This window comes from Bos taurus, chromosome 19 (assembly GCF_002263795.3).
Source record: "Bos taurus isolate L1 Dominette 01449 registration number 42190680 breed Hereford chromosome 19, ARS-UCD2.0, whole genome shotgun sequence".
Taxonomy (NCBI): Eukaryota; Metazoa; Chordata; class Mammalia; order Artiodactyla; family Bovidae; genus Bos; species Bos taurus.
In genome coordinates, this window is record NC_037346.1 from 44,017,800 (window position 1) to 44,039,164 (window position 21,365).

The window sequence follows — 21,365 nt, forward strand, 5'->3', positions numbered from 1 at the left end:
TTCCAGCCGCGCCTGGGACGCCTTCCGGCCCAGGGTCCCCCGCCCTTCCCTCCGGGCTCCCGGCTCTTTTCCCCCACAGTGCCACCACCCCGGAGTTTACTTATGTGAAGAAGCCAGAGTTGAAGTGGGACGCAGTTGTCACCTCAGGGCAGAAAACCGAGGGGCCTCGTCCGAGCCTCGGTTCCCCGTGTTTCTGGGCTGGTCTCAGCCCACTCCGGGCCTCAGAACCTACAGACGCCCTAGATGAGGGTCCTCCGTTGAGGGCGGAGGCTGAGCTGTGCCATTCTGAGCGGAGCGCCCTCCCCGCCCTCATCTTAATTTAGATCCCACACCTGCTCGCCTTTCCTGCTTCTGGAACCCACGCTGGACCCCCCACCTCTCCTCTTCGCAGCCTGCCAGGCAGTGGCCAGACCCTTCCTCCGACCCAGTTCTTCTCCCCTGTGTGTACCCATATCCGCGCTCTCACAGTCCTCTTCTGGAGCAAAGGGCCTTTCCCAGCGGCAGTAAATGCCTAGACTGGCGCTGCCCTTTCGGTTACTCTGTGTCTGGAGTTCTGGAACAGGTGTATGACAGCCCTCTTCCCGCAGAAGATGAGTTTAAATGAAGAAAGCGTTAAATCATATACTTTGGGACCATCATGGACTCTTCGGCAAGCATTTATTGAGGCCCTAGTCCTAAGTGGTTAAGACCAGGAATCGTCTGAATTCAAATCTGTGGACTTGACAAATGAACTTGAGCAAATGAGCTCTCTGTTGCCTCGGTTTCCTCTCTTGTCACTGAGTATGATGACAGTACTTATTAGGTTGTGGGAATTAACAAGAGAATTGACATGAGAAACTTAGTTCAATGTAAGTGTTTGGTGAATCTTAGCTGTTTTTATGTGTTAATGCAAAGATAAGACACACTTCCTCAAGAAGCTCACCATTTGTGGGGTAGACAGACCTGTAGGAAAGTAATTGCTCAACAGTGTGATAAAAATAAGAGAGCTAGGGACTTCCCTGGCTCTTAACCAGGGGTTAAGACTGTGCTTCCACTGCAGGGGCCACAGGTTTAATCCCTCCCTGGTTGAGGAACTAAGATCAAATACACTGTGTGGCGTGGCCAAAAAAAAAGCAAAAACCATAGGGAACAGAGGTGGCTAGGAGCAGGAATCAAATAATGTAAAAGAGTTTCTCAGGAAAGGTTTCTTGCACTGGCTGAAACATAGGAATTGTTGAGGAAGTCGCATGAAGTAAGCAGAACAGACCACACAGGACTAAGGGTGTTCTGAGAAGTTAGTGGGATTTAACCCTACAGGCTGTCAGGAGTCCTCAAGGGGAACTGTTTGACCAGACTTAAGCAGATGCTCTGGAGTGGGGAGTCTGGATAGCTTAAAAGTAGGAGGTTTTTGTCATAGCTTGAGATGTGTGGGGTGAAGGAGAGAGAGAGCCTGAAGACATCATTAACTAAGATGGGGGACTCTGGAAAGGTGATGTGAGGATACAGGAGAATGACGAGTTCTCCTGTTTGAGTTTGAGATTCATTGGGAGTTATACTGTGGGATTAGCTGGTGGAGACTCTCAGAAGGTGTTTGAATTTGAGTCTAGAGCCAAGAGGAGGCCAGTACTTCAAGTGTCTTAGTGTGAATCAGAAATCCTCCACTCCGATGATACTGATCTGTTTCTTTGTCTCAGAATATGTTCAATATAACCTGCCGTAAGGAATTTACATATGCCCAGGAAGCCTTCCTGTCTCCTCCATGTTTACCTAAATCCTTCCTCACTTCTCCACCCAGGCCACCCTCACAACAAACTCCTTTAAAACTGGATTGTACTCTTCATTTGGCACTTGGCCTGAGTGGCTCTGTGGTGGTGACCTCTTTGGGCACGTGCCCGGTCTCCACAGTTAGCACCAGTCAATAAACACTAAGGACTACATTGGTCCAGGCTCTGGGTGAAGCCTTGGGGTTACAGCAGCGAGCCAGAGAGGCACACAGACCTTGTCTTAGTGGAGCTTACTGCCCAGCAAAGCCTGATGTGGAAAAAAGGTTGAATGTGGAGCCATTCAGGCAGCCAAAGAAACAAACGGGTAGAAATCTTTTTGTCAGGACGTCAGGGCAGGCTCCCTAGAGGAAGTGATCTTTCAAGTGGAGCCTTGAATTAACTAGAAAGAGAGGTTAAGAGGAGCATTCTAGGGAACAGTTATGTATATAGGCAGAATGTGTAGAGGCCTGAGAAGAGAGTGTGGTGTGTTTGAGTCTGGGATGGTTTGTGAAGTTAGAGTTGGGTAAAGAGAGGCTATATATAATACATAATACATATATATATATGACATTATTGTGGGTCATTCTTATTCCTTTGGCTGTATTGCACAGCATTGCAGGATCTTTTTATTTTTTAAGTATTTTTATTTATTTGCCTACACTAGGTTTTAGTTGTGGCGCATGGGACCTTTTAGTTGCAGCATTTGAAATCTTTGTTGCAGCATGTGGGATCTAGTTCCCTAATCAGGGATTGAACCAGGCTCCCTGTGTTGGAAGTCTTAACCACTGGACCTCTAGGAAAGTCCCCTAATGAATATTTCTTGATTGTCAAATGTCTGCTATGTATGCTCATTCAGTCGTGTCTGACTCTTTGTGACCCCACAGACTGTAGTTTGCCATGGTCCTCTGTCAAGGCAAGAATACTGGAGTGGGTTGCCATTTCCTCCTCCAGGGGATCATCCTGACCCAAGGATCAAACCTGTATCTGCTGCATCTCTTGTATTGGCAGGCGGAATTTTTTTTTTTTTTTTAACCATTGAGCCACCTGGGAATAGGTACTGGGGTTACTATAATGAATGAACACATAAGTTGTCTCCACCAGCTAATCCCACCATAACTCCAACATATCTCAAACTGAATGTGTTGGTCTGCAGAGATAGACAATGAACAGGTAAACGAATACAGAAACAAGGGGATGTAGGAGAAGGCCTCTCTAGAGAGGGTGGTCAGGCAAGACTTGTGAGGTGACGTTTGAGCCTAAATCTGAAGGATGAAAAAAACAAGCTATCTGTAGTGTTGGGGGAATGGCATTTTGGGCAGAGAGAACAAGTGCAAAGGTCTTGTGGTAGGTATGTTTGAGGAGCAAAAGACATATCACTTGGTTGGATCCTTGTGAGTGAACAGGGAGAGTGGAATGAGAGAAGGGAGAGGCAACAGAGGCCAGGCCTTGTAGGGTCATGGTAAGACAAGGCAAGTTCTAAGTGCAGAAGTTACCAGATTTGTTTTTAAATGATAGCTCTGGTTGCTGTGTGCAGAATGGACTGTAGGGGGCAAGAGTGCAAGCAGGAAGATGAGTTTTAGGTTTTTGCAGAGGATGAGCAATGGTGATGGCCTTGAATAGGATGAGGATGTAAGCAGGTTGACACATTTGAGAGATACAAGAAGTGGAACAAACGTGTCTCGGTAAGCAAATTTCACCTCCCTTCACTGAGAGATGAAATAGGGAGAAGAGTTAAGGCTGATACTAATGAGTAGATGTTTAGTGCTCATCTGGGGTCTTGAGGTACCTGCAAGATACCCCAGAGGATACACTGAAGCCTGTACTGGTCTGCAGCTTCGAAGAGACATCTCTATAGAGGCCACTTTTTGGAATGGTTACTATGGGTAATAACTGGAAGTTCATAGAGTGACTTGAATACCTATGATAGAATGAGGAGGAAGAGCCAATGCCAGCAGAGTAGACCAAGAATTCAAGAGTACATCCACTCGGTGTAATGATGAACATATTCCCCTCAGGGGAATAGTGAATGGAAGGTGAGGAAATAGAAGGCCGTGAGGGGCAAGGAGCTTTTCACAAGTTTGGCAAAGAGTGAGAGAGGGGTGTGGGGTGAAGGGAGAGGTCTTCAATGGGCCTGGGTCTTTAGCCCTTGGTGGCTCTGGGAACCCAGCTGAGGCCTGTGGAGGGAAGGCTGTCTTCTTTAACCTCAGAGTGAGTCATCTTGGCCCAGCCCACTTCCCATCAGAGGTCTGGGTCATTTAGGAAAGTCTTTCCTCACCCTGGTGAGGCTGAGGGCTCAAGGTTACCCCAACTCCCAATGATTAGCCCTTGCATGACCAGGGTGAACCCTTGACCCTAATGGTTCATCACCTTCATTTTTAAAGGCAGTGCATGCTGGGAGAAAATTTGTTTTCCAAATTCTCAGTCCTTAGTGGTCTGACTACCTAAGTTAACAAACTGAATTGAGAAAGTACAAGAACAGTAGAACAAAACAATGTGAAAGTAGGTTGCTATGGAGCCTTCAGGAATGAGGAAGATGGTTCTAGAAAGAAGAGGCAAACAAGTTGCCTTCAAGGGTCTTACCACACTGAGCCTGTTGGGTCACCTCTGCCACCACTCCCACTTCACTGAGTCCAGTGATCAGACAGCAGTCAAATCTTTGTATTTTTACTTTATTGTACAAAAAAAGGGAAAACAAAACTTCCACAGTTGGCCTTAAGCTTAGGCAGACACCTCTAAGCCATTCCCTCCCACCTCCCATGATACAAATTCAAGTTGTGGTTGTTGTTGAAACCTACAAAAAACACTTCTTAAATATTAGAAAAAAACAGGGTGGGAGGGGAGAGCAGGGGTCCTCCCACCCCAGTCATCCCATCCCAGTGCCAAAATGCACTCAGAGTGACCTCTTACAGCACCCACGCCCCCACCCCCACAGCCATGTTTGTACTGTAAGAATTTTTCAATTTTTAAAACAGGAAAAAAAAAAAAATGCCCCATCCAAAGTTGCTTTTAAATGAAAAACACATTCCACTGAAACACAACAGCGCAGGGGCACTAGAACAGGGAAATGGGGCTCTCTGCAGGGGCTCTTGGGAAGAAATAGAACCTATGAACCCCTGTACCTAATTCCCGGAGGACAAAGAAAGGGGAGTGGGGAGTAGGGAGTATCCCCCACTAGCTCCTCCCACCCCCAGCACCACATCCGAGGCAAAGCAGATTATCTATCTGCCTTCCTCTGAGCGGGACCCACCTTTCCCACCACACCTCCTAGACAAGAGTTCTTCCTCTTGCCTTTCATTCAGAGGGGGAGGGTGGAAAAGCACAAACCCCCAATTAAATAGGTCACTGACATGATTGTTTTAAAAAAATTTGATCAAAAGCAACAATAAAAATTAAACCCACAGAGACTAGGTGGCTTGGCTTTTTGAGAGTCTAGGAATCAGGGTTCCAAAATCTGGGGGATGGCTGGCAAGGGTTAGGACAGCTGTCAAAGCAGCTTTTGCAGACCTCTCCCTCAGCTGTGGGTTTGGGGAGATGGGGTGGGGAAGGGAGCTGACCTGAGAAATCAAAGGAAATGGGGGTGGGGTAGCTGGAGGATATGGGGGGCAGGCAGGAGGGGTGTATAAGTTAAGAGCTTCCAATACATCTCTTGAAGCCCAGGTTCAGAGCCGACGGTGGCTGGGTGACCCCTCAGATGAGCTGGAGACACCTTTCCCGCCAAATCAAATGTTTAAGGTTCACCTGGTCTGTCCCCCTCCCCACTGTCCTGATGGATACTGGAGACTAGCAGTAGCGCCAATGGCCCTGGCTGAGGGAAACCAGCAGAGGAAGCACCAGAGTGGCTTCAGTACACCCGAACTGAATCAGAGATCAGGCAAAGCAGAAGATATAGAGAAAAGGGCCACCCCAACCTATTCCCACCAGGGTCAGTGTCTCCATAGCCCTCACAACCCTTTTACCTTCTCTTACACGCACAAATAGACGTGCCTTTGCACACATCCACAGGTGCACCCATGCTATGTACAGGCCACACGCATACACACACGCACACACGCGCACACACACACACTTTTCCATACACGTCAAGACCGTTTTAAAAAAGCCCCAAACCTACCCTCTAAACCCTCCCTCTCCCAGAAATGACAACAGAGACGGCAGCCGAGATCGGTAGGAAACGTCTCGTTGACAGCTCAGAGCTTAAAAAAAAAATATATACACATATATAAAAAACACTTCTGCCCCCTCCCCGCCGCCCCCGTGAGTGGGTCCAGGCAGCTCCTTCCCGCAGGGGGCAGGGAAGAAGAGGGCCATGGGGCAAGGCCTATTTCTTCATAGGCGCCCGCCCTCCTCTCCCATGTTCCCTGCCTCCAGTTCCAATGTAGGGGTCCAGGCTGCAAGCCCCTCTGGAAAGAAAGGGGTCTTCCTCAAGCTTCCACCCTCCCTTGGGTTGGGCTGCAGGTGTAGGGGGCCTCACTGAACTCTTTGGGAACCCCGACCCACTCCCGGGTCCATTGTCCATGCCGGAAACCGCAAGTGCAGAGGAGGGGGTGGGCTGGACCAGTCCAGTGGTGGCTCAGTCTGATGGGTACGCTCCCTGGAGGGCCCCCCAGGGCTGATGTCTCTGAGGCCGCAGAGTTCTGGCCTGGGCGCCTCCAGCGCCTACCCCCCACCGTGTTTTGTTTAAAAAAAAAAAAGAAAGAAAGAAAGAAAGTGGGGGAGGCCAAGGGGCAGGGGGACAGAACATGGGGGAGAAACAAAGGTGATCAGCCGGGGAGGGGAGCCCCGGGTGGGGCTGAGCCTCAGTTGGAGTCAGAGTCCGAGGAGTCCCCCGAGGAGGAAGAGCTGGAGCTGCTGCCCTCGGACTCGTTGTCCTCATCCTCGTCATCGTCCTCGTCGTCATCCTCGTCCTCGTCGTCCTCCTCGTTCTGGGCGACAAGAAAGTGTGGTCACCAGGGGGCCATCCTGGCAGCAACCCCCCCACCTCCATGCCCCATCCACCCCACCTCATCCCCATCCTCGCTCTCATCCTCGCTGCTGGACTCGGAGGAGTCCCCGCCATCCTCAGAGGAGTCCCCGTTCTCATCATCTTCCTCTTCATCATCTTCCTCGTCTTCATCCTCATCCTCTTCATCATCATCCTCAGACTCCTGGGAGGGATGGAAGCACATCAGTGGTCCCTGCCATGCCACTCCAGGCATCTTGAATCTCCCCACCCCAGCGCCCCCTTCTGGGAGGGGCTCCTTACCGACTTAGATTGCAGGGCAGTCCGGCTGGACTTGGGGTTTGGGCCTCGCAGCTTGGTCATGTTCTTACGTTTCTGTAGGAGGGGATGGGGACATGGGCAAAGGGAGTAGCCAGGAGTTCTGTACTGCTCCCCCCAGAAAGTGAAAGTCATGTCCAACTCTTTGTGACCCCATGGACTCGGGCTCCTCTGTCCATGGGATTCTCCAGTCCAGAATAATGGAGTGGGTAGCCATTGCCTTCTCCAGGGGATCTTCCCAATCCAGGGATCAAACCCAGATCTCCCGAATTGCAGGTGGATTCTTTACCGTCTGAGCCACCAAGGAGCAACCCCCTAGCCCCCACCCCCACCACAAGTTCCCTCCTTATCCCAACAGCACCCTGCTCCCAGACTCACATTAGAGATGTACTCTTTATATGCTGCACGTTCCTGGGGAGACAGACTCTGGGGGAGACAGAGGAGGAGGTGAGGGCGGGAACATGACCCAAACTACTGCTGACTGAGCACACTGGTCAAGCGCCAGGCAGTGGGCTCAGCTCTGACCATCATGCCACCTGCGCCCATCCCAGTCTCCTTAGGTCTCTGCAGAGAACCCTAAGGACCTGAGAACATAGCTCAGTATTTCTGCTTAAGATGCTCCAAAGCCTTTTCTAAGCTACCCTGTCCTAAGACTGCTTTCATGTCTGTCCTGTGCTCTACCCAAATGGAGGCTCCAGAGTCAGGGCCTTTCTCAACTCAGAGAAGCGCCCCCGGAAGACTGCCATAGCGTGGCTCAATCACTTCTCCCCAGAAGCCAAGCCCAGAGCCACTGCCAAGGCAATCTGGGGCTCACCAAATGTCTGGAACCCTTAAACCCTGCTATTCCCCCTGGGTCCTTGGCCAACCCACCTGGGTGGCTGGGGAGGATATTGGTGACTCTCCCCACTTTACAGATCTGACTGCTCAAGCAAGGCACAGAAGCGGAGCTCAGAGGCTAGAGGCTGAGCCAGAGTCTTGGAGACATCCCCTGGTCCCAGCTGGAGGGAGGAAAAGGCAGTCTGATTTGGATCTTCCTACTCCCTGGCTGTGTGACCTGGGGTAAGTTACTTCACCTCTCTGAGCCTCAGTTTCCTTATCTCTGATAGTAATCATTACCCTGAAGGACTGCTGGGACGCTGAATGAAACCATGAATGCAGACCAGTCAGCATGATGCATCCTCAGGTCCCCTGCCCTCTCACCTTGACCCAGAGGTCCAGGTTCACTTTGTACTGTTTCTGCTGCTCCTCAGCCTGCTTCTTGTAGTGCTCCTTCTGGCTCTGGGAGATGCGGTGCCAGCGGCTGCCAATCTCCACCATGCGCTCCTTCAGCGGCAGGTGGTTCAGCTGCCCATTGGACAGCAGCTCCTGGGAGAACTTCTGATAACCATTCCTGAGAGGTGTGGGTGTCACAGGGAGGGTCAGGACACCAACCAAGCAGCCCCTCCACCCTGACCCTCCCCATCTCAGGAGGGACTCTAGCCCCCAGACTCACATGGGAGGTTTCTTGGGTTCTCCCTGGAATTTCATCTTCTTGGAGGAGTTTGCAGCAGCCGGGGGTGCCCGCCTCTCACTCAGCTCTCTCTATGAGGACACCCAGAAAGGTCACTTATCCTCTCTCCTTCCCCAGTACCTGCAGTCCCTAGCTGACTCCTTTTAAATGCCAGGAAGGAGGAGAAACTAAGGCACAGCTAGGGAGCAACTTCCTAACCACTCACGCCTTTGTCGGGTAGGTCCTGCCGTCTGAAAGTGGTTTCATAATTGCACTCACATGATTGGTATCCTCACCCTCATTTTAGTGATGCATGACTGAGGCTCAGAGAAGGAAGTTAAGAGACTTATTCAGGGTCACACAACCCAAGCCGGGACTTCTGGCTCCAAGTCCCACGCAGTAAGGAAAGCCGCCCACCCGAGAGGATGCTCCTGAGTTTTAAGTGGGGGGAGGTGGCCCCAGCTCCATCCTGCCCCACCAAGCTAACCAGAAGCCCCTTTCCCACCTCGTATCGCTTTTGGTCTTCGGCTGCCTTCTTAATCCACATCAGTTTCTCCTTCTTTTCCATGTTGTTCCAAGTCATCTCCATGGCTTTCAAGGCCTTCTCCCGGTCATTCTGGGGACAGAGAAGGGTGTCAGAAGTGAGAAGGGTCACCTGGGGCTGCCCACTGTGTGGGCAGTGGCAGAACAACCCCTTTCTGAAAAGATAAATGATAAAGCAACTACTTATCCAGAAAGAAAGAAAAGGAAAAAGACCCCTTTCCCACTGCCTGCTACCTTGAAGCGGGCCAGGTAGTCACCGATGACACTCTGTTGCCATATCTCCTCTGCTCTCTTGGGCGACTCCGGCAACTTGCCTGGCTTCCTCTCCGACTGGGCCTTCAGCGCCGCCTCCCGGGCCTTGTACTTGGCCTGCGGAGGGACAGCAGAGGCGTCAGCCTTCCGGCCACCCCCAGGGGGCGCGCACGGCCCGTCCTGCAATGGAAGGTTCTCCCCGCCACCACTAACGGCAAGGGTAGGGTGGGGTGGGGCAAGCGGAGGCATGGGCTGGTGCAGATGTCTCCAGCCAGGGGCTCAAGCCGCCCCGCGGCCCTGCTCCCCAGGGAGCCCACAGCCCACAGCTGACAGCTTCCCGCCTTCCGGCTCGCTAGGTTCCCAGCCCCACAATCTGCGCTCAGGCCGCTGTGTGGCTCACACCTCACACACAGACCCGGGGCAGGGTGAGGAAGTGCAGCTAGCCCCCGGGGGAGAAGCGGCCCAGGCTCTGCCTGGCAGCCCCTTCTGGTCTGGCAAGCCTGACCTTTTTCTTCTCCGACAGGTCATTCCACATGCGGGCCAGCAGGCGGGTCAGCTCGCTCTCTGAGAGCTCGGGCCGCTCCTCCTGCAGCTGCCGCCGCTTCTCTTCCGAGAAGATGAACATGGCTGACACGGGCCTCTTGGGCTTCTCCGAGCCGCCCTTGTAGATGTGCAAAGAGGGTCGGCGTCCACGGGGTGCTCACGGGGAGCCTCGCCTCTTCCCTTCCACCCCACCTAGCTGCTTGGTCATGCCCCCTGCCCACCTTGCCCGCTTCCTGGGAGGGCTTCTTAGAGGCTGGGCTGGTGGCTTGCTTCTTGTTGATGTTCAACATCTTCTCTTCCCCCAGGACCCGCTGCTGCTCCTCTTCAGGCAGGCTCTGGACAGGGAAAAAGTGGGCAGCATGGGGCTGAATGTGTAGTCCCCAGGCCGTGTCTGTGTTGTCCTAGGGGCCTTGCTCACCAACCACTCCCTGGCCTCTCTCTGCCCACTGCCCTCCCCGAAGGAACACTCACCTCTAGAAAACGGAGCAGGTCCACTTCATAATCCTTCTTTTTCTGGGAAAGGAAGGAGAGTCAAGGTCAATCGGGGGCAGCCTCGGGGAGACCTCCTATACTCCAGGGACCAACAGTAGCCTCTCAGCAAACCGTCCAGAGCCTGGCCAGGGCCCAGTCTCCCTCCATAGCTGGTAGGCATGAGGCCCGAGACCCTGCCTTAATCAGCACAGACACTAAACCAAGCACAACACCGCGTGTAAAGCAAGGGCCCAGGATCAGACTTCAGGCTTCAAAACCCCAAGGTTCTCCGGGAGTCCCGCCACTCCAGGGCTGGCTCCCGCCGGCGTACCTGGTCGCACTTCTTGTGGTAGGCATCCTTCTCCTTCTGGGAGAGCAGCTTCCACTGCTGGCTACATAGCACCATGCGCTCTGTGCTGGGCACGTCCTTCATGTTGGCCATCAGCTCTGCACAGTACAGCGAGTAGCTGTTCCTGTCACAACCGGCAGCAAGGGAAGAGCATGCCTGTGAGTGACCAGGGAGGCCCAGGGCAGCGGCCTCCTTACTTCCAGAGCCTGGGCTGAGGTCCTTCATCAGCCCGGCTCCCTAGCTGCCTGCCGGCTCACCCCCCATCCCCCAACCCCAGGGCAGGGCAGCGCTCACGGAGGTGGCTTGGTGGGTCGCCCATCAAACTTGTCCTTGAGCTGGCGTTCGGCCTTGGTAAGAGTGGACTTGGTGATGCCCTCCTCACTGATGTTGAGCTCGGGGTGCTTCTGGATGTAGTCACGCATAATCTCCTGCAGAGTGAGGTTGGAGGGGATGGAGGGCAACGGGGTGTGGGGTTAGCCGGGGCCGGGGGGGTGGGGGAGAGCCGCTGGGGAAGGGAGGCAGGGAGCCAAGCTGGGGGGTGGCCGTGCATCTGCTGTGTCACACGAGACGTGGTGCCCTGCCCTGCCCTAGCCTGAGATCTCATGTTGGGGGGGGCGGGGGGGGCGGGGAAGGTAGGGGCAGAGGTGAGGGGCCCAGAAGGCCCCTCCCTCAGTGACGGGACGGGCAGTGACTGCCTCCCGCAGAGTGCGGAGGCCGCAGAGTCAGAGGGCAGAGGCTCGTGAAGAGCCGGATGGGGAGGAGCGCAGCGGAAGCCTAACCTCGTACTCCTTCCGCTGCTCCAGGGCCTTATGAATCCATTTCAGCCTCTTTTTGTCCGAGAGCTGAGACCACTGCTTCCCCAGGGAGTCCTTCACCTCCTTCGTAGTGGCCTGCAAACCAAAAGCCGTCAGACACACACAGGCAGCCAGGGGGAGGGGGGAGGGGAAGGGGAGGGGGACACAGAGGCCCCCGCCCCCTCAGGCCACAGGAGGTCACAAGAGTGTCCCCCACAGGCCAGGAGGGGAAGGCAGAGAGGCGGAGGGTCCCGCCTGGGTGCAAGGGGACAGGCTCACACACGCACACGCACGCACGCACACGCCAGCTGGCCCAGGCCCTGTCCATGCAGCCCACCCCTGGGGAGGGGCCTCCTCTCCTGCTCCCCTGCACCGTGCCCGGCCGACCTGGCGCGGCTCCCCCCTTGCCACCACCGTGCGCCCTCCCCACCACCCCTTGGCCGGACACTCACATCTGGCCGCACTTTGAGATACACCTTCTTCTCATGGGTGTACCACAGCTGCTGGGGGGTTTTGGGCTTCTCGGGGATGTCCGACTTCTTGGCATTCTGGATTAGGTCTGGGTGATCCTCCCTAGCCAGGGCGCGGGGAGCGACAGTCAGTGGTGGGAGAGGGGGTCCTGCCAGGGCAGACCCCGGCTAGCTGCCCCACTCGCTAAGGCTCCTCAGCCCATCAGCTGGGGCCTAGTGGACCAGTGGTTAGCTGCCAGTCTCTGCCCCTGAGCGTGAACCACTACGGTCAACAGGTGACCCATCCATCTTCCATGCCTCAGGGGTGGTGAGCACCAGGCTCTGATCCCCTCTCCTGCCACACCCAGCACCCTGTGGCCTCCTCTGGGCTCCACTGCCTTACCTGAATCGGGCGAGGTTTCGCTCGAACTCCTGTTTCTCCCTCTGGAAGTCCTGAATATATTTCATCTGGGGGGAGGAGGCGATGGGGTCATCCATGACCCAAGAGCTGAGCCACAAACCCTACCAAGTCCTCCTTTCTAGCTATTTTGCCTCCCTGTCAGTGATGTGTATGGAGAATGTCATGAGTGGCGGGGGTGGGGGGAGGGAAGATGATGGCCTACCTTCCAGTGGGTTGAGGGGGGACTCTGTAGCCCAGACACTAGGAGCTACAGGGGTCTCCCAGGACACATCCCATCCCCTCCCTTTAAGAAAGGGAGAGTCCCGAGACAGGGGTAGAGGGGGCTGGCCACCTGGCATTACCCAGTCATTCACTAAGCAGTGACAGCCCTGGGATTCCCCGAGATAGTCCCCCTCTGCCTTTCCCCAACACCAAGGAAACCCCCAGGGAGGGAGTCAGGGGAGGGCGTAGGCCTTGCCTGTCGCTCGCTCCTCCTCTGTCTGTGGCAGCTAATACTAGTGTGCCATCTCAGGTGGCCCACAGGGCCGGGGGCAGGCTGAGTCCCACTTCTAAGGCACTGAGGAGAGACTTAACTGACTGCAGCCCAGAGTGAATTCTTGTCTCCTGAATCTGGATTCCTCCCCCCGACCGCCCCAACCCACTACCTTTGGGTCCCTGGTTGTCCTTGGCAATCCTGACACCATCCCCACCACAACCCTCAGTCATGACCACTTTCCCTGCCTCCAATCCCTTCTTCCAGGTTCTTGGCTCCCTGCGCCCTCCCTCACCCAGCCCAGTCCTACTCCTCTACGGCCTGGCTTCCCTTCCTTCTCTCACCCTGGTCCTCCGTTCCCACCATCCCATCTCCATACCTGCATCCCTCCTGCCTCCCTCCCTCTTGGACTTCTTTTCCAACCTGTCTCTTTCCCTTCCTCGTCTACCTCCCCTCCTGGCCCCACTTCAACGTCCCCCTTTCCTTTCTCCCTCGTCTTCCCAGATTCACAACCAGAATAGTGCTGGAGGCGGCCAGGGACACATGCTGCTTGAGCCCAACCTCTGCCTCTCATCAGGTGCAAGAAGCGAGGCAGTTCTGCTTCCCTCTGAGGTTTCCACAAAAAAACCGAGAGCAGAGCCCTGCCTCCTTTGCCCCAGTCTCAGCTCTCCTCTCACAGAAACAGCAGCTTTCAGAGCCAGAAGGCACCACCCAGATCAGGCTCACCCTCCACGCCTCAGATCAAGACCAGGCCCAGAGGATGGAAATGACTTACCAAAGGGCACACACACGGTGATGCAGTGGCAGTCAGGGGAACAGGCTCACTGTGTCCCCTAGGCTGGCACCCTGTCCAGTGTACCTCGGAGTTTCCTCTGTCCCGCCCTGGTCCTGAGACCCTCTGCCTCTCCCTCTCACCCCGTGGGAATGTCTGGGCATTGTGTATACAGTCAACTCTGCAATGGCCCCATTGGAGGGGTCAAGAATAGCTCCAGCGGTTCATCCTCCAGCTTGGTTCAGGCAGCAGCTGAAGACAGCTGGATCGACTCAGACAAGCGAGCTCCTTTTTTGGGTACAGTACCAGGCCATGTGAGCCTGAAGCCAAGGTGTGCAACTTGGGACAAGAGCTGCTCCCAGGGCTAGTGCCCTCCCGAGAGCCAGCTGCCTACAACTGTCTCTTCTCCAGCAAGTGTGCCTTCTTGTCTCTTCTGCTGCCCCTCGCTAGCATCTCTCCCTGGCTCCATCTCACCACGCAGTATCTCTTCTGCGCGTCTCTCTCTGCCCACCGCCTCTCACTCTTGTCCTACCTGCAGGCTCCTCCGATGCTATGCTGCCTGTTTCTCCCAAGGACCACACGACCTCACTGTATTGACCATGTCCACCCCTGCCTGGGAGGCTGGGGCAGCCTCTGCCCAAGGTTAATGGGCTTGACGATCTGGGACAGCACGGGGCCACAAAGGACAATGTGTGTAAGGGGGAGGAAGTCCATGTAACCTGGGGACGCGCCCGTTACCTGCCTAGAGAAGAGGGCTAGGCAGGGAGCCCGTGCACTAAACCATGGTCCTGGGACACGACGCCCTCCTGCACCCCAATTCCTCTGAACACAAAATCTGGACCACTCAGTCTCCCGGAGTTACCTCTATGAGCATCAAGTGAGACCATGTGGGGAAACAGAAGTGAACAGCTGTGCGGGCCTAACAGTGAGGACGTGTGTGTGAAAGAGGACATGTGTGTTTCGGGTGTCTGCCTTGGTCACGGTTACATCTGTAGCAGTACCGACAGCTGAGGGTATATGGGCCCGGGAGGCGATGATCAGGTGAGCTCCCCAAGGCCCTCCTCCACTCTGCTGACCCACCCATGCCCCTGACGCCAGGTCCCTCAGTCTAAACCCTTGCTGCCCCCCTCCCCCTCCGGCCAGATAACCTACACCATACCAGCTTCTCCCCACCTCTTCCCTCTGCACCTTAGCCCCCCGCCCCCCACCTTCTTCTTCTCCGGCAGTTCCTTGTATTTCTTGGACAGAATCTTGGTCAGGTCCAGGTTACTCATCTCCGGGTGGAGTTTAGCATACTTGGCCCGCTTCTCCATGAAGAAGCGAAAGTAAGGGGTCAGGGGCTTCTTTGGGAAGTCCGGGTGTTTCTGGAAGGAACGACAAGGACATGGTCTAGGTGAGACACTGTTCTTTGAGCCTTGCTTCTCTGAACTCTCGTGTTCTTCCACCTGGAAACTCACCTTGAGTTTTTTGCCTTTGTAAGGATTTTTAACATGTTCCTGAGCATCGAGGATCAATTCTGTCAATGTACGGAACTTTCTCACCTGGAGGAAGAAAGGAGGTGAAGGTAAGGGGAAGCGCCGAAGAGGGGAATGCCACCCAGGAGCATACCCTCGTTTTCCAACAGGCCTTCTCTACTTTCCACTAGACTGAAGATATCAAAGGAGAAGGGCTGGGGTCGAGAGCGACACAGCTCAGGCTGCGCTGATACCCAGGCACTGGCCCATGTTTACTGCAGAGGTCCGGGCAGTCGGTACACATCGTAGGAGAGCAACAAGGCGACCACCTGACCTCGAAATGGTGGTCCATGTCAGCACCTCATTCAATCCCCAGAACAGCTCAGGTGACAGATGCTCTAAGACGGTAAGTATTCAAGGCCACATAGCTTAGAAAGTAGAACTGAGAAGTCTTGGCCAGTGCTGTCAACCGTGCCAACTCCCGAGATGCACAAGGGCGACCACACAAGGACCTCGCCTGGTCTCTTTCCTTCCTGTTTATAGACTTCTGTTTCATCGCCCCAACCAAGAAGGCTGAAGTAAGGGTAGGTGAAGATGTGTGTTCGAATGTGTTGGGGAGGGAGGGGGAATCCATTACCTCGTTAGAAATCTCCACCCATTTCAGCTTGCACATGTCTCCAGAAAAGTCTTTAAATGCTACTTTTTCCCAGTCCATATGTGACTCGGTGGTTTTGAACTTGGAGCTGTCATTGGATGGAATGTTGTTCTTCATGCATTCCAACAAAGTCAACATGTCTTCCTGGGACCAGCGGTCTGGGGAAGGGTAAGAAAGGCCATTATGCCTGGTTCATGCCAGCCCCCAACCATGCCACAGTCCTTAAGCACTCAACCCTTCCTTCCCAGAGCATCTCCGACCCTTCAGATGGTTATCTCCCCTCTGAAGACACAGACAACACATGGCCTAGCCCTAAGGAAAAGCTGTGGCCATACAGATTAGAGCAGGGACTCCAGTCCAGACAACATCACGCCCAGAAAAACAGACTTGGACCCAAGTTTGGCTTATTGCAAAGCTATTATCATTTCTAACGTGCCAGCCTTCCATGGGTTACAATTTATCATAGGGAAGGGGGGAGGGGAAGGAAGCCAGTAATCTGGGACCTTGTTAGAGAACAGCTAGCTCACTGCAGAAGAAAGGGAAACAAGGAGGCCACACACCTAAACGTGAAGCTAAATTCAGTCCCAGTTCTACTTGGCTACCCTAAATGTGCAGACTGAGGCAGGGGTGTGGGCTGTAAGGAGAACCCACGCCAATGTTTTGCTCCAGCATAGCTGGAGACTAACATTAGAGATGTGAGTGTTCCACCGCCCTACCCTCTCTCTCAGAAAGGACCAAAGGAGACTTTGGAGCAAGTAAAACAATGGTAGAGCCATACAAGGCAGCTATGAGGCAAAGCCGGCAGGTGGGCAAAGGGTGAGCTCTGCTCCAGAGAGGGCCCCCCTCCTAGAATTCTGAGTTGTCTTCTCAGCCCAATTCCCTATGGAAGCAAAAAAAAAAAAAAAGGAGTCTGGACTAGCTATTTCCAGTCACTGAAAGGCAGCTCCATTGAGGGCTCTCTGGAGGGGACTACTGGGGAAGGTGAGCTAGGATGATAGCTATCCATGGCTAGGAGTCAAAAGGGCTCTTGACTTGCATTCACATCTGGTCACCTGGGTCCGGGTTTTTGCAGGAGGGTCACATGAACCCATAATCCTCTCTCCTCTCAGTGCCCCACAGGCATTGCCAGATGCTCAGATTCATCCTACCCACCCTGCCACCCTACAACTGGATCCCCACTGGATGGGGTAGAGTATAATTAAGTGTGTTTGAGGTCTCCAGCCATCAAAACACCCTTCTCTCCAACCTGCCTCACCAAAAACTATGCTCTCTTAATAACAATTAAAAAAAACAACCCTGAAAAGCTTTCCCAATCCCTCTCATCTCCCCCTTGCTCCCATATCTCTCATCTCCCCTCCCATTCCAGGGCACTGCTGAGGACACACTCGGGGTGACTGGGAACCCCTGAAGGAAGACCTAAAAAGGCCTCCTCCTCCCTCTCTAACCTGGGGGGGGAATGGAGTGTGAAAAATACAGTCTGTAGGTTCAAAGCCAAATAGTTTGTGTTTAGCCAAACACCCAGTGTGAGGGGTGTTTGACACTCAAGAGCCTTCCTCCCATTTCAGTTCAGAGAACCCCGATGAGAGAAAACCTTTAGAAGGGGAGTGGGCCTCGCATACCTACGTGAGAATGGAGGGTTTAAGTTAAAGAGGGCTGAGGGTGGGGCTCCTACCTTGGCCTTTAGGGGCGGCCATTTCCAGGTCTGTGGGGCAGTCGGCTTCTCCGTTCATTCTCCAGCCGTCCAGCCACCTCCTCGGTCGTGCTAGCCAGGCAAGCCGGGGTCAAAGCCACCTCACCCTTTAGAAGAGACACCAGTCCCCTCTCAGGCGGGCTGAGAGGTGGGGGTCTGTCTATCACTCCCTCCCCAAAAGGGGAGGGGGACATAACCCCACACTCTCAGAGAGACCCAGCCAAAACTCCAGAAGACTTGATGAGTTGGTGGGGGTGAGAGTGCACTCCTCTACCTCCTAACCCCACCCCCAGCCCCTACAGCCTCTACAGCCCCGCTCCTGGGCGTGCGCCCTCCGCTGCCCACGCGAGACACTGCTCCGCGTTCCAGCGCGCAGCGAGCGCCGGCCCTCCGCCCTCCGCCCTCCTTCCCCCACCCCGGCCAAAAAAAAAAAAAAAACTCCTCCCCTTCTGCGCGCCCCGCCCCGGGGAGGCCCCAGGCTGGAGGGCGGGGGAGGAGGAAGGGCGGGTAAAGGGCGCGCGCGGTCGCGGAAGCGGGCACGCGCCTCAGTCTCCTCCTCCCGCTCCCCCCGGCCGGTTCCCCCCGCCTCCGCAACCCGGCGGGGACCCGGACGCAACGCAGCCGCCGCCAGCCCCGGAGCGCAGCGGCCGCACCGCCCCCGGGGACCGGATCCGGATTCCCGACGCCCTCCCCCTCAGGCTCCCGACGCCGTCCCCGCCCGCCTGGGCGGGCAAGCAGCCGGAGAGAAGCGGCCTGGCCTGCCCCCCGCCCCCGAGCCACCCACCCCGGCCAGAGACGCCGCCACCGCCCAGCCACCTCGACGCGCACGGAGGAGCCCGGCGCAGAGGCGCGACCACGGCGGGAACCGCCGCCTCCTCCCCCGAGCCTGCGGCCCAGCCCCGCCGGCGCCCCCGCCCGGGCCTCCGGGGAGCCGAGCCAAGGAGAGGGCGGGAGGACGGCGGCCGGGAGGCGGGAGAGCAGCGCTCACCGGCCCCGCCGCCCCCTCCGGCGGCCGGCGAGAACTGCGCCTGCCGGCTCGGAGAAGCGCGGGCTCCTCCGCCCGCGGCCGGGGCTCGGCTTGGGCCTCGCTTCCTGCCCTCCCCTCCCCCGGCTCTCGGCGTCCTCTCCATTTGCCCTGGTCCTCTCTCGCCCAGTTCTCTGCCTGGAAGTCGCCCCGGGTCTCCTCCGGGCGCCCACCGTACCCACGGCTCGCTCCCCGCCGCCTGGCCCCGGCCCCGACCCGGCGCGCGTCCTCAGCCGCCTCGGTTACCCGGCGCAGCGCGGCCTCCGGGCTTCCCGCTCCGGCGGCTCCCTCCCCGGCTCTGAGCGGCGGCGCCCTCCCCCGCTCGGCCGGGCACAGCCGCAGCTCCCTCCCGCGGCGGCAGCGGCTCCTCCTCCGGGCGCGGCGGCGGCGGCGCTGGGGCGGCGGCTGCTGTGGCGGCGGCGGCTGCGGCTGTGGCTGCTGCCTGCTGCTCCTCGCGGCGAAAAGCACAAAGCACAGCGCCCTCCGCCTGCAGGCAGCCCGCCCGCCGCCCGCCCGCCGGCCCCGGCCTCAGCTCGCACACCCCCCGCCGCCGCCGCAGCCTCCGCCGCCGGAGCGGGGAGGAGGAGGGAGAAGGGAGGAGGAGGAGCGGGAGGGGGGGCGGGAGAAGCGGGGCAGCGAGCGCGTCCTTCCCCGTAGAGCGCACACCGACCCCCGGGGAGCGAGCGCCAGCCCGCCCGCCTCGCCGGCTCCGCTCCCTCCCACAGCCTGCCCGGGCGGGCTCCGCGGGGGGCAGCTGGGAGGAGGGGCGGGAGCTGGGGGGACCCGGGCGGCCGAGGCGGAGGGAAGGAAGGAGGGGAGGGGGGTAGTGCTGGTGGTGGTGGTGGCGGCGGCGGCGGCTGCTGCTGCCGCCGGGGGCGGGGGGGGGTCGGGGCAGGGAGACACGCAGCCGCCCGGATGGCGGCGGGGCTCCGAGCCGAGGCGGGCGGGCGCCGAGAGCGACCTCGCCAGACCCGCGGGGGAACTAGCAGGCTCGGCCGGCGCGGGAGGGAGGGCGCGAGTCGCGACCGCAGAGAGGGTGCCCGGAGGGCCCCCCGGCAGCTGGAGAGGCTCCGGGGGTGTCTGCAGCCCGGCTCCAGAGCTCTCTCCCCCAGCTCAGATTCGGGCTTCCACTCCAGCCCTCACCCGCTCACTCGCCCGCCTCCTGGAGCGGGCGTTTCGCGCCCACCCTTATCCCCGGAGCGTAGCCACAGGCTTGGGGCGCACGCAAGCCAATCGCCGTGCCAGGCTTCGGAGCCTGCCTCGCTGCTAAGCAGCACACACACGAAACTTTAAAAAAAAAAAAAAAAAAAAATCCTAAAAATGTCCTCTTTGCAAATTAAAACAGAAAAAAAAAAAAAAATCTTTGCTCTTTAAATCCCGCAAACGGCGAGAAAGCGACGGGTCGGCGGAGGAGTCTCTGTGGGAGCTGGTTCAATCCAGCCCGGCATGGCTCCCCAGGCCTGCCCGGGCGCATGGAGATCGGCGCCGCCGCCACTCGCAGCAACCCCTCTCCCCCGAAATCCGCGGCGCCGGGGCTCACTTACCGAGCGTGTGAATGGGAGCACGGGCCAAGGGCACCTTAGGGGTGCGGCGGGCCGAAGAGCTGAGCCGCAGCTCCGCCGCAGCCGACGCCGGGGCAGCAAGCCGCCAGACAAAGCCCGAGATGGCGAAGCGGAGCGACGGCTAATGGCGAGCCCCACGCGCCGCGCTCCGCCCGCCCCGCTCCGCCCGCCCGCCCGCCCGCCTCGGCGCAGCGCAGCGCCGCTCCGAGCGCTCGCCCGTCAGAGCCGCCTCGGCGCCGCCGCCTCCCGGGCCACCCCGGCCTCGCCTGGCCCCTCCGCCTCCTCCGGGCGACTCAGCCTCACCCCTTCCCTCCCACCGCGCTTGGGGGCTGCACGAAAATAAAAAAAAAGAAAAGGAAAAATGCTTTTCTTTTTTTTTTCCCTCCCTTTGGCAGGGCGGGCGTGTTGAGACTTTCGAGTCTTTTTGCCCCCAGCTCGCACTCACCTGCGGAGCCGCCGGGAGGGCTGGGGGTGGGGGCGCGCGGGGCTGGAGCCGGCGAGCGCGGGTTGAAAGCTAGCCAAGCTCTGCAGCGCCCGACCCGGGCGTATACGCCGCCGCCAGTCCCCGCAGAGAAATCGTCCTCCTACCCCCGCCTCCATCGCTCTGCGTTTCTCTTCCAATCAGCCGATCGCTTGGCGGCTCCTCCATTCTCCGGCCAAGCCTGCTGCCTAGAGCGAGCTCCACTCCTCCATCTGCTCGCCCGGCTCCTCGCTCCCCTGCCGGGGCCGGCGAGGCGACGTGGGGCCGGAGGGGGATTTGCGAGGGAACCTGCCGGCTTCCCGCTCCCATTGCTCCCTCCCCGCTGCCTCCTGCTTCTCTCCTACGTCTTTCCAACTCTCCCCCTGTCGCCACTGGTGTGTGTCTGAGTGTATGCGCGGGTTTCTTTCTTTCTTTCTTTTTTTTTTTTTTTTTATTGCTCTTTGCTTTTGCAACCCTGGAGCCAAAGCAGGGTGGAGGGGAGAGAAAAGGGGGGAAGGGTGTTACCAAAAAAAAAAAAAGCAAGCAAGAAAAGCTCTTAGGTTTGCAACACATTGGAAAACCGGGGGAGTGCCCCGCCTTGTCCGTTCTCGGTGCCCCGCGAGGGCCTTCCGGGTTTAGAGCGAACCTCTCGCTATTCTCAATGCCCCTCACCTCCTCCGAGTTTAGGATCCGAGGAGTCCGAGCAAAGAGTTCTCCCCCTGGGCCATAGCAAGGGGGTGTCAGGGTGAGAGTTGGGGGCATTTTTCAAGAAGCAGCAACCATCCGTCCCACCCCCGCTTCGGTAGCTGGGCCGCGGGAGTCGGTTGAGAGCAAAAATCCCGGTGGGTTTAGGCGAAGGGGATTCCGGGGCGAAGCGGAGCCGTGAGACCGCGCTTCGCGCATCTCCCCTTCGGTCTCTGCCTCCAGTCCCCAGCCTGCTCCCCCTTTAATTTCACCACCCCCCCC

General features: G+C 57.1%; 2 protein-coding genes across 11 annotated transcripts in view; one reads left to right on the forward strand and one right to left on the reverse strand.

The window, feature by feature from the left end:
• The window catches only part of LOC101907697 (translation initiation factor IF-2), a 7,582-nt gene extending 1,132 nt beyond the window's left edge, over nucleotides 1-6,450 (forward strand). The window contains exon 2 of the mRNA XM_024980907.2: nucleotides 324-6,450. Coding sequence (XP_024836675.2) covers nucleotides 324-507 — 184 coding nt within the window. The 3' untranslated portion in view covers nucleotides 508-6,450. The remainder of the gene's footprint in view (nucleotides 1-323) is intronic.
• Nucleotides 4,396-21,324, reverse strand: UBTF (upstream binding transcription factor). Of its 10 annotated transcripts, none has more exons than XM_024980909.2 (21): nucleotides 21,072-21,324; nucleotides 17,336-17,460; nucleotides 15,646-15,821; nucleotides 15,012-15,095; nucleotides 14,763-14,918; nucleotides 12,293-12,357; nucleotides 11,893-12,013; nucleotides 11,426-11,536; nucleotides 10,941-11,074; nucleotides 10,629-10,770; nucleotides 10,298-10,339; nucleotides 10,048-10,161; nucleotides 9,789-9,944; nucleotides 9,266-9,400; nucleotides 8,994-9,104; nucleotides 8,492-8,580; nucleotides 8,200-8,389; nucleotides 7,378-7,425; nucleotides 6,985-7,056; nucleotides 6,743-6,886; nucleotides 4,396-6,664 (listed from the first exon to the last, which is right to left on the reverse strand). In XM_024980909.2, the coding sequence occupies exons 2-21, from the start codon at nucleotides 17,391-17,393 to the stop codon at nucleotides 6,539-6,541; spliced, it is 2,274 nt and encodes a 757-aa protein (XP_024836677.1). In that variant the 5' UTR covers nucleotides 17,394-17,460; nucleotides 21,072-21,324; the 3' UTR covers nucleotides 4,396-6,538. The 10 variants fall into 10 exon arrangements, with proteins under 10 accessions (XP_024836677.1, XP_010814704.1, XP_002696088.1 ...); XM_010816402.4 differs by lacking the exon at nucleotides 21,072-21,324 and adding an exon at nucleotides 20,385-21,033; XM_002696042.7 differs by lacking the exon at nucleotides 21,072-21,324 and adding an exon at nucleotides 19,922-20,065.
• Nucleotides 21,325-21,365: the final 41 nt, after the last annotated feature.

Coding starts and splice junctions, on each gene's coding strand:
- UBTF (XM_024980909.2), bottom strand. CDS start 17,393: ATGAACGGAGAAGCCGACTGCCCCACAGACCTGGAAATGGCCGCCCCT. Junction 12,358..14,762: donor AACTGCCGGAGAAGAAGAAG/GTGGGGGGCGGG, acceptor TCCTCCCCCCAG/ATGAAATATATTCAGGACTT. Junction 9,105..9,265: donor ACTACCTGGCCCGCTTCAAG/GTAGCAGGCAGT, acceptor CTCTGTCCCCAG/AATGACCGGGAGAAGGCCTT.